Source organism: Meles meles, chromosome 4, assembly GCF_922984935.1.
Source record: "Meles meles chromosome 4, mMelMel3.1 paternal haplotype, whole genome shotgun sequence".
NCBI classification, from domain to species: Eukaryota; Metazoa; Chordata; class Mammalia; order Carnivora; family Mustelidae; genus Meles; species Meles meles.
In genome coordinates, this window is record NC_060069.1 from 37,113,481 (window position 1) to 37,127,236 (window position 13,756).

Genomic DNA, 13,756 nt, shown 5'->3' on the forward strand with positions numbered 1-13,756 from the left:
AGACCTGCCAGTTAATCTGAGTTTTTGAAAAGCACTCTGTGGGTGACCTTTCATATCTAGGACCTTCTGGGCTTCTTCAGACCTTTGCACAGTGAGACTAAACAGGCAGCATAGTAAGAATCTTTGCCAGACTCAGAGCCGCATGAACTTGCGAGGCCCAAGCAGCAGCGCCAACCACCCAACAAAGCCCTGGGCCAGCAAGAGAGGACAGGAGAGGGGCAGCTGGCACGGGCTCTCCCGCCAGCCTTCTATCCTGGATCTGTCCTTCTCAGATTCTAACTTTAACAAACAAGGAGTGGAGAGGAGAATACTTTTACGCAGTTTGCTGTTCAGGACCCTGGGAAACCTTGACCACAGCACTCATCCCTGCCTCTTGCCTGCTTGATGGATCAGGCACATGTGAGCCGCACATGCACAGATATAAAACCACCTTTAGTGCAAGCTGGCTAGGACAAGCTAGAATGCCCTGTTTGAAGGCATTTGATAAACATAACAAGTCAAAGCCTGCGGGACATTTCTGTCCCTCCAGAATCTTAATAGCAAAATCAGCACCAAAGTCATGTTTTCTTAGAAGGTGATATTGATTAGAGAATCACATCTATGTCTCCAGAAAAGAAAGGCCCAAAGAGACTTAAAATCTTTTAGATCTTTTCTTCTTTTAAAATTTTATTTATTTATTTTTATTTAAGTAGGCTCTGTGCCCAGTGTGGAGCCCAATGCAGGGCTTGAACTCAAGACCCTGAGATTAAGACCTGAGCTGAGATCGAGAGTCAGATGCTTAACCAACTGAGTCACCCAAGTGAGCCTCAGTTTTTCTCTTCTTTTAAAATAATATGAGACAGGGAGGTGCACCTGGCTGGCTCAATCAGTAAAGCATATAATTCTTGATCTCAGGGTGGTGAGCTCAAACCCCACATGGGGCATAGAGCTTACTGAGAAAAAGTAAGTAAACAAAAATATTAGAGCAGAGATCAATGAGGTAGAAACGAGAGATACAGTAGAACGTATCAATGAAACTAGAAGCTGGTTTTTTGAAAGAATCAATAAGATCGATAAACCATTGGCCACACTAATCCAAAAGAAAAGAGAGAAAGCCCAAATTAATAAAATTATGAATGAAGGGGCGCCTGGGTGGCTCAGTGGGTTAAGCCGCTGCCTTCGGCTCAGGTCATGATCTCAGGGTCCTGGGATCGAGTCCCGCATCGGGCTCTCTGCTCAGCAGGGAGCCTGCTTCCCTCTCTCTCTCTCTGCCTGCCTCTCTATCTACTTGTGATCTCTCTCTGTCAAATAAATAAATAAAATCTTTAAAAAAATTATGAATGAAAAGGGAGAGATCACAGCTAACACCAAGGAAATAGAAACAATCATCAGAAATTATTACCAACAGTTATATGCCAATAAGCTAAGCAACCTAAATGAAATGGATGCATTCCTGGAAAACTACAAACTCCCAAAATTGAACCAGGAAGAAATTGACAACCTGAATAGACCGATATCTAGTAATGAGATTGAAGCAGTGATCAAAAACCTCCCAAAAAACAAGAGCCCAGGACCTGACGGATTCCCTGGGGAATTCTACCAAACTTTCAAAGAAGAAATAACACCAATTCTCCTGAAGCTGTTCCAAAAAATTGAAGCAGAAGGAAAACTTCCAGACTCTTTTTATGAAGCCAGCATTACCCTGATCCCCAAACCAGGCAAAGACCCTACCAAAAAGGAGAATTTCAGACCAATATCACTGATGAATATGGATGCAAAGATTCTCAACAAGATCCTAGCAAACAGGATCCAGCAGCACATTAAAAAGATTATCCACCATGACCAGGTGGGATTCATCCCTCGGTTGCAAGGTTGGTTCAACATTCGCAAATCAATCAATGTGATAGAACACATCAATAAGAGAAGAGAGAAGAACCACATGGTCCTCTCAATGGATGCAGAAAAAGCATTTGACAAAATCCAGCATCCGTTCCTGATGAAAACGCTTCAAAGTATAGGGATAGAGGGAACATTCCTGAACTTCATAAAATCTATCTATGAAAGACCCACAGCAAATATCATCCTCAATGGGAAAAAGCTTGCAGCCTTCCCGTTGAGATCAGGAACACAAGGATGCCCACTCTCACCACTCTTGTTCAACATAGTATTAGAAGTTCTAGCAACAGCAATCAGACAACAAAGAGAAATAAAAGGTATCCAAATTGGCAAGGAAGAAGTCAAACTCTCTCTCTTCGCAGATGACGTGATTCTTTATATGGAAAACCCCAAAGACTCCACCCCCAAACTACTAGAACTCATACAGCAATTCAGTAACGTGGCAGGATACAAAGTCAATGTACAGAAATCAGTGGCTTTCTTATACACTAACAAAGAAAATACAGAAAGGGAAATTAGAGAATCGATTCCATTTACTATAGCACCAAGAACCATAAGATACCTGGGAATAAACCTAACCAAAGAGGTAAAGGACCTGTACTCGAGGAACTACAGAACACTCATGAAAGAAATTGAAGAAGACACAAAAAGATGGAAGACTGTTCCATGCTCTTGGATTGGAAGAATAAACATTGTTAAAATGTCTATACTGCCTAGAGCAAATTTTAAAAAATGAGACAGAATTTTGGTTAGTGCTTCATTTCCCAATGATGATATGTATAAATAAATTCTGCCTTTGAATTAGGGCTTTGCTTTGCTGTTAGGTAATGTGTATCTGAAGCAGGGGAAGCCAGGAGCTGAGATGACCTCAGAGATCATTTAGCCATGTCCACAGCAAGCACTCACAGCTATGAGCCCCCTCAAGGCAAGTATAAGAGCTCTGCAGTAGGACTTCCAGGTAAATGTATTGAGTAATATGAGCCATGTTAATATCCAACATCATTACAGACCCTTTGTACATAATAACATGAAATCTTGAGTGAGAGGAAAGCCTCACTAGCATGGAAAATTCTTTTCCCAAAGAATTTTATCCTAATAAAATGTATTTTTTTTTGCTTGGAAGTATCAATTACTGTCATACTTTACTTCATTAATATGCTCATCAGTGGAAATTTAAAAGTTTAAAAACTTTCCCATGACTCTAAGTCTCACTATAAGTGTTTAAAATTTTCTTTTGGACCAACTGGTCATTATAGTTATGACTGGGCATAAATGATAAAAATGACACAAATATAATATACATATTGATAAGCAATTATTAGACATAAATTCCTGGATACATTTTGAAAATGCACCTTTTAAAGAGATGGATTTGGTTCTGGCAGGTGGGAGATTGTGATGTCTTTATGGACGTTTAGCCCCTGACACCTCCATATTATAAGGCTCTCTCTCAGCTTCGAGCCTTTCACCCTGGGGTCAAGGCACAGGGCAGGGTTCAAGACAGTGAGGGGTGCCTTCTTCTATTAAGCAGGTGGAATAACTGTAGGCAGAGAAGCAATGTGGCCCAGGACAGCCCAGAGGGACCACAGGGTACTCAGGCCTCCTACGAGGACATTTTAGAAAAAAGAGGACGCATATAAATTGGGGATCTGAATATTGAGGCTCTCATAATTGTCTGTGCCCACAGACTCCTCACAAGTTTAAGGAACTAGGCTATGGGGAGGGACTGTGCTCTCCCCCCACCCCTACAGTTTCAGCCTCTCCTTTAAATGTGGGCTGAACAAGTACTCTGAAATACTGAGTGGGGCTCCAAATTCAGGTTGGTCTACCCTCAGCCTTGGTCTCATCCTGATCCTGACCCCACCTGAGGTTAACTGAGGACCAGTCCCACTTTGCCTCACATCGATTCTAGGTTTCCACATTCAATCCGTGCCCTCAAACCTTGTGTGTAAAATACATATTATATGAAAATAAATTTTACCCCAAAAATTTCACCTGAGGTTTAAATTTTTTTTCTAAGAAAAAAACCAAAGTATATGAATGTTTGTAAAAAGAATAAGGAAGGAGGAGGAACAGTGTGTGAAAGATGCACTCAGGTGTATCTGAAAATGGCACTAGGGAATTTAAGGAATTATTCAAACCACCAACATGAGGGAGGACTTTATTTCTCATTTACTTACAGGAGTATTTTAAATGCAGAAAACATACTCATTTACTTACAGGAGTATTTAAATGCAGAAAACATACAGCAAATCACCCTCCACCCAAAGAATTTCTGTTGGCCTTCAATAAGTAGTACACATGCCTGGTCAGAAAATCCAAGCTGTATGTGAAAACGGTTACCTTAAAAAAAATTTTTTTTTTAAGATGATATTTATTTGAGAGACAGAGCAAGAAAGAACACAAATGGTGGGGAGGGGCAGAGGGAGAAGCAAATTCCCCCCTGAGCAGGGAGCCTGATGAGGGGCTCGATCCCAGAACCCTGAGATCATAACCTGAGCTGAAGGCAGACATTTAACTGACTGAGCTACCCAGGCACCCAGAGATACCTTAATTTTTCCTTAAGGGCAGCTACTGTACCAGGTTTCCTGGAAGCCCTTCTAGGAAAAACAAAGGATGTGTTCGCATTCACCCATTTCTTGTCCCTTCCTTCCCTTCTTCAAAATTTAACTCAAACTTGTTCTGTACCTTGCTTTCTCTACTTACTAAAATAGCAAACACACACTCACGCAAGCACGTGCATGCAGATGCACACAACACACATCCCAGCACAAAGAGACCTTTTAAAAACAAGGTTCTGTGGAACCATTATCTTACTATAATTGTCTTAAACAGTCTCCTACTCAGTTTAGCTGCGTCTGGGTTCTTGCTAATAGAAATGCTTTGACAACATTATTTTGGCCCACTCTGCGGTTATTACCATTACCCTAGCAAGAGTCATTCTGGTCAGAGGGTAATCTAACTTTTGATTCAACCGCATTCTAGAAAGCTTGAGCCAATTTACACTTCTGTCAAGTATAGAAAAGTATCCACTTCTTCACACCGGGCAAGAACAGGTCATCAACCAGCATTTGCCAACAGAGTGAGTAAAATGTCACGTTTCCCTGTTGTTTGAACTTAAATTTCTTTAATTGTGAGTGAGGCTGAGCACCTCTTCTTAGGTTATGCTTTGATTACTGGCTGTCAAGAAAGTAACCATTTTTCATATGTTGCAAATATTTCCCCACTATGTCCGATTTATCTTTTGAGGTTTTTTGGTCATAAAGAAGTTTTAAATTCTCATGCTTTTTGTATTTCTTACCTGTCTGAATTTTGCAGGAGCGTGGCAGCAAGAGGTATGTAAGGAATGAGGTAAAATGAAATGTAGTAATTTCCCCAAACAATTGTCATCAGACCATGTAACAAACAACTCTCCTTTTCCCCCACTACAACAGAATGTCAATTTTAACATAAACTAAAGTCCCAGTTTATTTTGGTCCATTTACAGGCTCTCTGCTCTATTCCACCGATCTATTTCTTCCCTAATTCAAAATGTATTTAATTACTCTAACTACTATATTATTCAGAATACATTGTAATATCTGGCAGAGCTAAAGATCTCATTTTTCATCTTTTTCAGAAATCTCCTTGCTGTTCTCAAATGCTTATTCCTATATATTTGAATTAGCATCACATTTTCATAAGACTGAATCTTTTGGTCCCAGCAGAGTTTTAAAAATATTCTTCATAGAGATTATCAATATTATTTTTATAAATTACTACACGTTTTCTCTTTTGGCCTCTTTGGTAAATGGGGCCTTTTCTTCAATAATATTTTCAAATGGCTACTAAAGGGAAATAGACAAACAAACAAACAAAAGGAAACAAACAATTTCAGACAAACCTCATAACCTACCTCCTTACCAAGTTTTCCTATTGTGTCCGATAACATATCTAGTGATTTTTAGATTTATAACCTTCTAATCTTCAAGGAGTGATACATTTGCTTCCTGCAGGTTACTTGACCTTCTCACTTTTTCCTCCTGTAGAAGTGCATTGGTCGGCAGCCCCAGCACCACGGAAAGTACCAGCGGTGGTAATGGGCTTCCTGACATTGCTGAGAATGCTTCTGGTGGCTCACTGTGGAGCATGATGCTTGTGCTCTGACGTAAGACACAGACACACTGGCTAGGTGAACTTGCCCCGCAACTTAGAAACTGAAACGCAGTCATCTAGCCTTATCCACTGCTGCACCCCGCGGGTGGATCTGCACTTCTCCTTCTCCTCTATACTCTTACCACAAGTCTTATCCTGGGGACACCCTGCCTAATCAGGGGCACATTTTGCTCCAGTGTGGGGCCCACCATCTTGTGCACTGTCCTGGAGCCCTTGCTTCTATCAGAGGGTCAGTTTGGGGAGGGGTCCTCCTTGCAAGTTTTTTCCTCCCAGCTCCCCAAACATCAAAGGAAATATTTCTGTACAAGGTGGTTTGGAAGCCTAATGGACTGTGAGGGTCAGAAGCCATGTCCTGGACCCACAGCTTGCCTCTCAGATGATAAAAGCCTTACTGGTTTTCTCACTGGTCTAGTTCCTATGTATCTCTCACGAGAGAAAACTAGCTCTGGGCATGGAAAAGTCTCTATCTTCCTGCTCACATTCTGCTACGAGTAGAGAGTCGAAATGAAGACCTCCAGCTTCGCCTCTGGTATAATGTGGAAATCCCTGGAAGGAAGTTTCTACTTTGATGGCATTTCTGCTGCTTTTGCCCACACTTCTTGTTCTCCCTCATTCTCTGCAAGATATTTTGCAAGATTCTATTTACTTACTTCTTGCTTCATGTTTCTGTAGAAGGCAGACTTAGAAACCATAGGAGCTGCCCCAGGATGATTCTTGGAAATCCTGGTCTTGTTCTTCTACTGAAAGCTAGCTCTGTTCTTTAACATTGCTCAGAAGTTTTTTTTTTTTAAGATTTTATTTATTGATTTGACAGAGAGAAATCACAAGTAGGCAGAGAGGCAGGCAGAGAGAGAGGGGGAAGCAGGCTCCCTGCTGAGCAGAGAGCCCGATGCGGGACTCGATCCCAGGACCCTGAGATCATGACCTGAGCCAAAGGCAGCGGCTTAACCCACTGAGCCACCCAGGTGCCCCAACATTGCTCAGAATTTTATCTGAGTATTTTATCAGGTATTTTTGTTTTGCTTAGTTTAGTTCTTTCAACTGTTTGTTGCTCATATTATTACGATTTTGGTTTTGTTATGCCATCTAAACTGGAGGCTTCTGTATTTATTTACGCTGGTAACTTCAAGGCTGAAGGAAATACCGAGAGTGAGCTCTCTAAATTACAGCCCCTGGCATTTGCTAAAGACAAACACCGATTTTCAGTACAGTTGCCCTTACCTGCCGCTTGAGTGCCTCCAAAGACTCGAACTCCAATCTGGCCAGTTTCATCTGGATATGCCGTGGTTTATCAGGGATGGCAAATGCAAGTATGAACTTTAAAGCCAGGAGTGCATGCTGAAAACAAGAAAGAGTACATGTTGACATGCCACACTAGGCTATGGTGTGTAATGCGACAACAAGGGACCTAAGCAATCTGTGATTCTTCTCATTAGTCTTATTAATTTCTTATGACTGGCCTGTCTTTTATCAGAGATCAACCAGGCCCAAGAGTTCTATTTAACCCACCCCACCACTGTGGCCCACTCAATAACTACTGTCTTATTTGCTTTAGTCTTCTAAAATTGGTTATTCACCCAAATTGATACCATACATTATTTTCAGTGTTTTACAGAAAAATGAAATTTACTCTGAGAAGTCTTTCACAAAACGTGTTTTTCTGACCCGTGTCCACCTTCCCAGTGTATGTCATACAGCACTGGCAGACTCCTTCTGTTCTTTGCCCAATAACATCTTCCCTGTGCTGTGCTTCAGGCTATTATGTGAAACATACAGTGCCTTAAACACCAGGTGCCTTGAATCCCCTGCACCCCCACAAGTATCTGCTACTGTTTCTTTCATGAAATGATCATCAATAAATACTGATGAATTGATTGGTTGCAATGTACTACTTTATGCTGCTGACTCCACCTATATGGTAGGGCAGAGACACCGAAACATAGAGTGTATCCATTATAACACGGGAAGCTTAGAACCCTTCTCCACCAAAATTATTCAGGGTTTTTCATACCATAATGATATGAGGTTTATAATTATGTTTTTTTCTCTGCAGAACAGAATAAACCAACAGGATTGTTTCCATTGGTAAGCCTGCTCCTCAGATGCATGGCCTCGACCTACTGATGCTTCTACAATTCTAGTATCATCTTGTGATCCAGGATCAACACCCACAGAAGTCTGAATGATGAAAAGAATAAAGTTGTCTCTTTGATGACAGCATGAATTACTAAATATTAAAAGCTGTGAAATGATTTTTAAAGGTAAGAAATGATTAAAAGGCATTTTGAAAATCAGCAAAGGAAATGGAGCAGCCTCTAAGAAATGTTGCATTGAATTACTGACAGAAAAAGAGGATAGCTTAAAAAAATTAGATGAACCCTTTACTGTGATATTTTCAAAAGGAGGATGAAGGATGAATACCATGTGGATATCTACTGGGAGAGGCATGAAATAATGAAGGAAATCAGCATCATGCCAGAACAAGCAATAATTCAATCCAAAGACCTGGAAATGGGCAGAGCCCCAGGATAGGACAGGCGCTCCCGGTATTAACAGAAGATGTGGACTGGAACAGGGCCAGGCAGTCTTCACCAGAGTGTGACTGCTGGGACCCCAGAGGACACCTGCAAGGTGCTGATTAAGTCTCTACAGTGTGAAAACTAGTAGATAACACAGCACGGATCAGGTGACATCATCTGTTGTAAGTCTGAACTAATTGAATTAAATTAACAGGAACCTGGATAAAATCTACAAAGAACAAATAAATAATTCAAAAAAGGTATACTGTGTCATTATTTCATTCCATTGGAGTACTGACACATAATTTTATATAAGACTTAACCTCTTCAGTAGAAATACTAGACAAGAAATAAATGAGCAGATGAAAAGAAATCTTCCACATTTTCCAGGAAAGGGGTGTCCTCCAACTGCCAGAACCCCATCATGAGCCAGTCACTGGCCCCTTTCCATCTTTCCTAACAAATCTGTACCCATTTTCTCTTCTTTGGAGTCTTGGAGGGAACCAGTGGAAAAAAAGACCCTGCCAAGGTCTTCCCTTGGAAACAAGGTCCTGTAAGATGTGTCAACTCTCCTTTGGGAACCAGGACTGGTTACTGGGTAACCGAGCAAGGCTGCCACAGACCTCAGTGCTCACAGGTGCCATATGAAATGTCCATAACCCTCATGAATTAAAAATGTTGGTATTTATTAAACAATATCAGTTGATATAGGAAATCATTTTAATATGGTTAGAACACTTACATAGCAGTAAGTTCTGAGTAGTTTGGAAATCCTGGTAAGTTACGAGTAGTTACCATAACATACCATAACCTGGTAAGTTATGAGTAGTTCTGTAGTTTGTTTTCCTGAAATAATTTTATGTTAAATGTTTTTAAAGGCCCATATGTAGAGAGATCAATTTCTTTTGAGCTGTATTTGCAAATAGGTTCCTAATAGACCTGCTTATTTTAGGCTTTTAACTTCCCACTGAACACCTCCAGGGCTATGTTTTTTTTTTTTTTTAAGATTTTATTTATTTATTTGACAGATAGAGATCACAAGCAGACAGAGAGAGAGGAGAAAGCAGGCTCCCTGCGGAGCAGAGAGCCCGATGCGGGGCTCGATCCCAGTACCCTGGGATCATAACCTGAGCTGAAGGCAGAGGCTTTAACCCACTGAGCCACCCAGGTGCCCCGACCAGGGTTATATTTCTTGAAGAGTTCCACACAACGCAGACAGCTGAATACTCCTTAGCTGGCTACCAGCACCACAAAGCCAGAGGGAAGCAGTACTGTGTCCCTCCTTTCACGTATATTAGTGACTAGTGTGCTAGACATGGGTCACGTGTTGGAGGATTCTACAGGGAAGGAGATGATGTCCCGGCACACAGTCTAGAGGAGGAGACGAGTAATTACGGGCCATCCTCTAATGCCACGTGTGAGTGTGAGTGGTCGCACCCAGTATACACAGGACAAGGAGCCTACAGACTGGCAGTTACCTCGGTTTTTAGCAGTTTGGAGAGGGAAGTATGTTTGCAAAGACATACAGGATGAGGAGTTGGCTAGGAGAGGGAGGAGTGTTCCCAGAGAGGAAACCAACACACAGAGGGGCAGTGGGGTTGAGGAGAGAGGGGACACGGAGGCACTCAGATACTGGAAGACACAGGAGCTGACGAGGAGTGAGGAGGCACTGAAGATGCCGACCCCGGAATGACAGGCTTGGAGGTCTCCATTTGTGGCACGGATAGCAGGCAAGTGTGGAGTGTGCAGCAGTCCACGCAGGTAAGCGGTGAGCCAGTGTGTGCAAGAGTAATGGGACGGAACCTCCAGGACTGAATGGATGGCTCGCCAGCAGAGGACCAGACAGGCGTCCCCGGCTCTTCCATCACGATGCATGCAGGATGAGGATGCAGGATGAGGATGCAGGATGATGGAGGGAGAGGGTCTGCACGGCCGATGCACTTTCAGGGGGCTGTGGGGTATCTGGGTAGGATGCTCAGCAGGCAGTGGGGCGGGAGGGTCTCCAGTTCATGACAGGGTTGGAGGCAAACACCTGGGAGTTGCTAGGGTATCTGCATGGGGCACAGAATGCCCCATGAGCAGATGAAACGTGGGAACGGTTGAGATCTGCGGGGATGCACGGTGAGGGAGACAAGGTGAGACGAGGTAAGAAGTCGGCACAGGATGGAACCGGAGGACTGTATCAGGTGTGATGAGCAGAGGGAGAGGTCTGAAAAGCAGCTTGAGAAGCAGCACATGGGGGGAGGCAGAAATCAGGGAGCTTGTGGGGTTACAGAAACAAAGCAGAGAGAAAGAAGCCGATCGAGTGGGCACTGGAAGGTCATGTACATGGAGGCTGGGGAGCAACCTTTGGTTTTTAACCACCAGGCCTTTGGTGGCTCTGGTGGGAGTAGTTTCAGGTGAGTGGAGGTCACAGAAGCAAGACCAAGGTGAGCCAAGAAGGGCCTGGGAAGCAAGAATGGAGGAAGCAGGGCTTGTCACACTGAGGACGGAGGGCTGACTCAGGGAGACAAAGGCACTGGGCACTCATTTTATTTTATTTTTTAAAGATTTTATTTATTTATTTGACAGACTGAGATCACAAGCAGGCAAAGAGGCAGGCAGAGAGAGAGAGAAAGGGAGAAGCAGGCTCCTTGCTGAGCAGAGAGCCTGATATGGGGCTCGATCCCAGGACCCTGGGATCATGACCTGAGCTGAAGGCAGAGGCTTTAACCCACTGAGCCACCCAAGCGTCCCCGGGGCACTCATTTTAAAGAAGAGAAGAACTCTAGAAGAAACTTATTGTCCAGAATTGGCAATTCATACTTAAAATGAGGAAGGACAGGTGACCACGCCATAGTGTTCTCATTTTTCTTTTACAGACCTCATCTTAAACCATCACTAAGTATCCTTTCCTCAAACAGATCCTCAGAATCTTCAACAGAAGGAAAAAAGTGCCTTCAAGAGCAAAACAAAAATGCCAATATTATTAGCCAGATTGGAAGAAGATATATCAACATCTTGGCAATAGTTTTCTTTGGATGGTTGGTAATATGGGCAATCTCTATCTTTCGTCTCTGATAACATGCATTACTTCTTTTTTCCTTTTCTACATTTTTTGTTTTTACTTTAATTCCAGTTAGTTAAAATACAGTGTAGTATTAGTTTCAGGTGTACAATGCAGTGATTCAGCACCTCCATACACCACCCTGTGCTCATCACAGCAACTGTGCTCCTTAATCCCCATCACTTATTTAGCTCATGCCCCTCACCTTCCCGCTGGTAGCCATCAGTTTGCTCTCTAACATTAAAGAATCCGTTTCTTGCTTTGTCTTTTTTTTCACTTTTGCTCATTTGTTTTCTTTCTTCAGTTCCACATATGAATGAAACCATATGGTCTTTGTCTTTCTCGGATTTATTTCGCTTAGCATTATACTCTTTAGTTCTATACGTGTTGTTGAAAATGGCAAAATTTCATTCTTTTTTTACGGCTGAATAATGTTCCATTTTATACACACACACACACACACACACACACACACACACACACAGAGCACATCTTCTTATCCATTCATCAATCGCTGCACACTTGGGCTCCTCCCATATCTTGGCTATTGTAAATAATGCTGCTACAAACATAGGGCTGCACATTGTGCATTGCTTTTATAAGGGGGAAAACCCCACATCAGTCAAAAAGAATGCAAGTGTTCCTCACAGCTGGGGAAGGTCAGGGAGAAGACATAACCACTAGTGAACTGGTGAGCTGTGGACCTAGATGACTGGAGGCTGCTCACTTCCTCTCCTGTCCTTGGAATGTGGGAGTGAGCTTGCCCCTCCCACTCCCCAAAGCTGCTGTAAGGACATCACCTTGAGATGGTGAGGTGGTGTTGAGAACAGTGTAGTTGATGGTATAGTTGACAAACCCAGCAAAGACCTCTATTGATAAAAGTTCATAAAAACTTTTTAGATGTGGCGAGGAGGTACAAGGATCCACTCATCTTGCTGCAGCCCAAGACAAGCCTCATAGGTAAGTTCCCTTTGCTATTTAACGGTCATCTTCCCACTTGGAGAGGCTGGCCTCTTTCTTCCATCTCTTCCTGCCCTCCACACTCAGGAGTCAGCTCAGATTTCACCCAGGAAGGTCCTGGGAGGGTTGTGAACTGACACTCACCTAAAGGAATTACATATGCTAAAGCTCCTAACCCTCCTTCACTATAACTGCCCATATGTATAGGAGACAGACCCAAACCAGAAAACTTGCAGCCCAGGGAGTCTGGTTTTTTAATCTGGGGTCCGAGATGACAAGCAGCTGGTGAACGTCATCACTTTGTACTCATTCCTTCTGCAAATATGTAGGAGAGAACTTACACAGTCAGGCCACCTAGATGGTGGCCTTCTTTCACCACTTCCTTCCCTCCTCAAATCTTGTCACACTGATCCAACCCTCACCCTGCCTCACTTTGCAGCACTCCAGAAGTTCCACCAGTTATAGGCTTATCTGGTTCGACATATCCCTGGGAGGGTGAAGGAGCATTGCCATTCACAGGTAACTGTCAGTAAGTTTAATTAGCCAGTGCTAGCAAACTCTGTCTTCCACCCACCCCAAATACTCTTGAGTGCTCAGAAGTAGGGGGATATGCCATAGCAGCCTCAGCAGTGGGATATTGGCTTTGAGGAAGAGGAGTAAATAGAATCAGAATGGAACTAACACTATCTTAATGCTCAGGAAAGGATAAATTAGACATCCAGCCACCATCACAGTCTCTTTACTGGTTTCTTGTACCCAGGATCCAGAGTTCAAGTTGATGGATTAAGTAAGCTTTTGTAGGCTAGCCTGGAAACCTAAATAGCAGTATAGCTCCATGTTTCAAAAAAAAATCAACCTTTAAAATGTTGTTTATATATTCCCTACAGCAAATCTGTTTCAAGGCTGGGAACTGCTTTATGCTAACTGAACTGAGAAAAAAAATTGCAAAAGGCATTTTAGCTATTTCTACTTGTTTTCATAAATAAAAGCAAACCTAAGACAAAATGTGAATCTATTCAGAGTTGAAGAAAAACATATTCAAAAATGAATACTTGGGTTGGCTTTTCATAGCCTGTGAAAAGAGAAGACATTTTGTGGCCATGATTGTGACTCTTCCTTCATTGACAATCTTCTTTTAAAGTAAAATTCACAAAATTGTTTCCTAAACAAAGCAAAGAAGAAAAGAAACAGTTGGGGGTGG

The 13,756-nt window shown here is 42.5% G+C and overlaps 1 protein-coding gene across 5 annotated transcripts in view; it reads right to left on the minus strand.

Annotated features, from left to right (window-relative positions):
- Window positions 1–13,756, minus strand: part of ANO10 (anoctamin 10) — a 245,265-nt gene that overhangs the window by 54,373 nt on the left and 177,136 nt on the right. For 3 of the 5 annotated variants that reach the window (XM_046003011.1, XM_046003006.1, XM_046003007.1), the window contains one exon: window positions 7,252–7,368. In XM_046003011.1, the coding sequence (XP_045858967.1) occupies window positions 7,252–7,368 (117 nt within the window). Of the gene's footprint in view, window positions 1–7,251; window positions 7,369–13,756 lie in introns of those variants that run through there. The other 2 variants (XM_046003010.1, XM_046003008.1) reach the window with 1 other exon arrangement.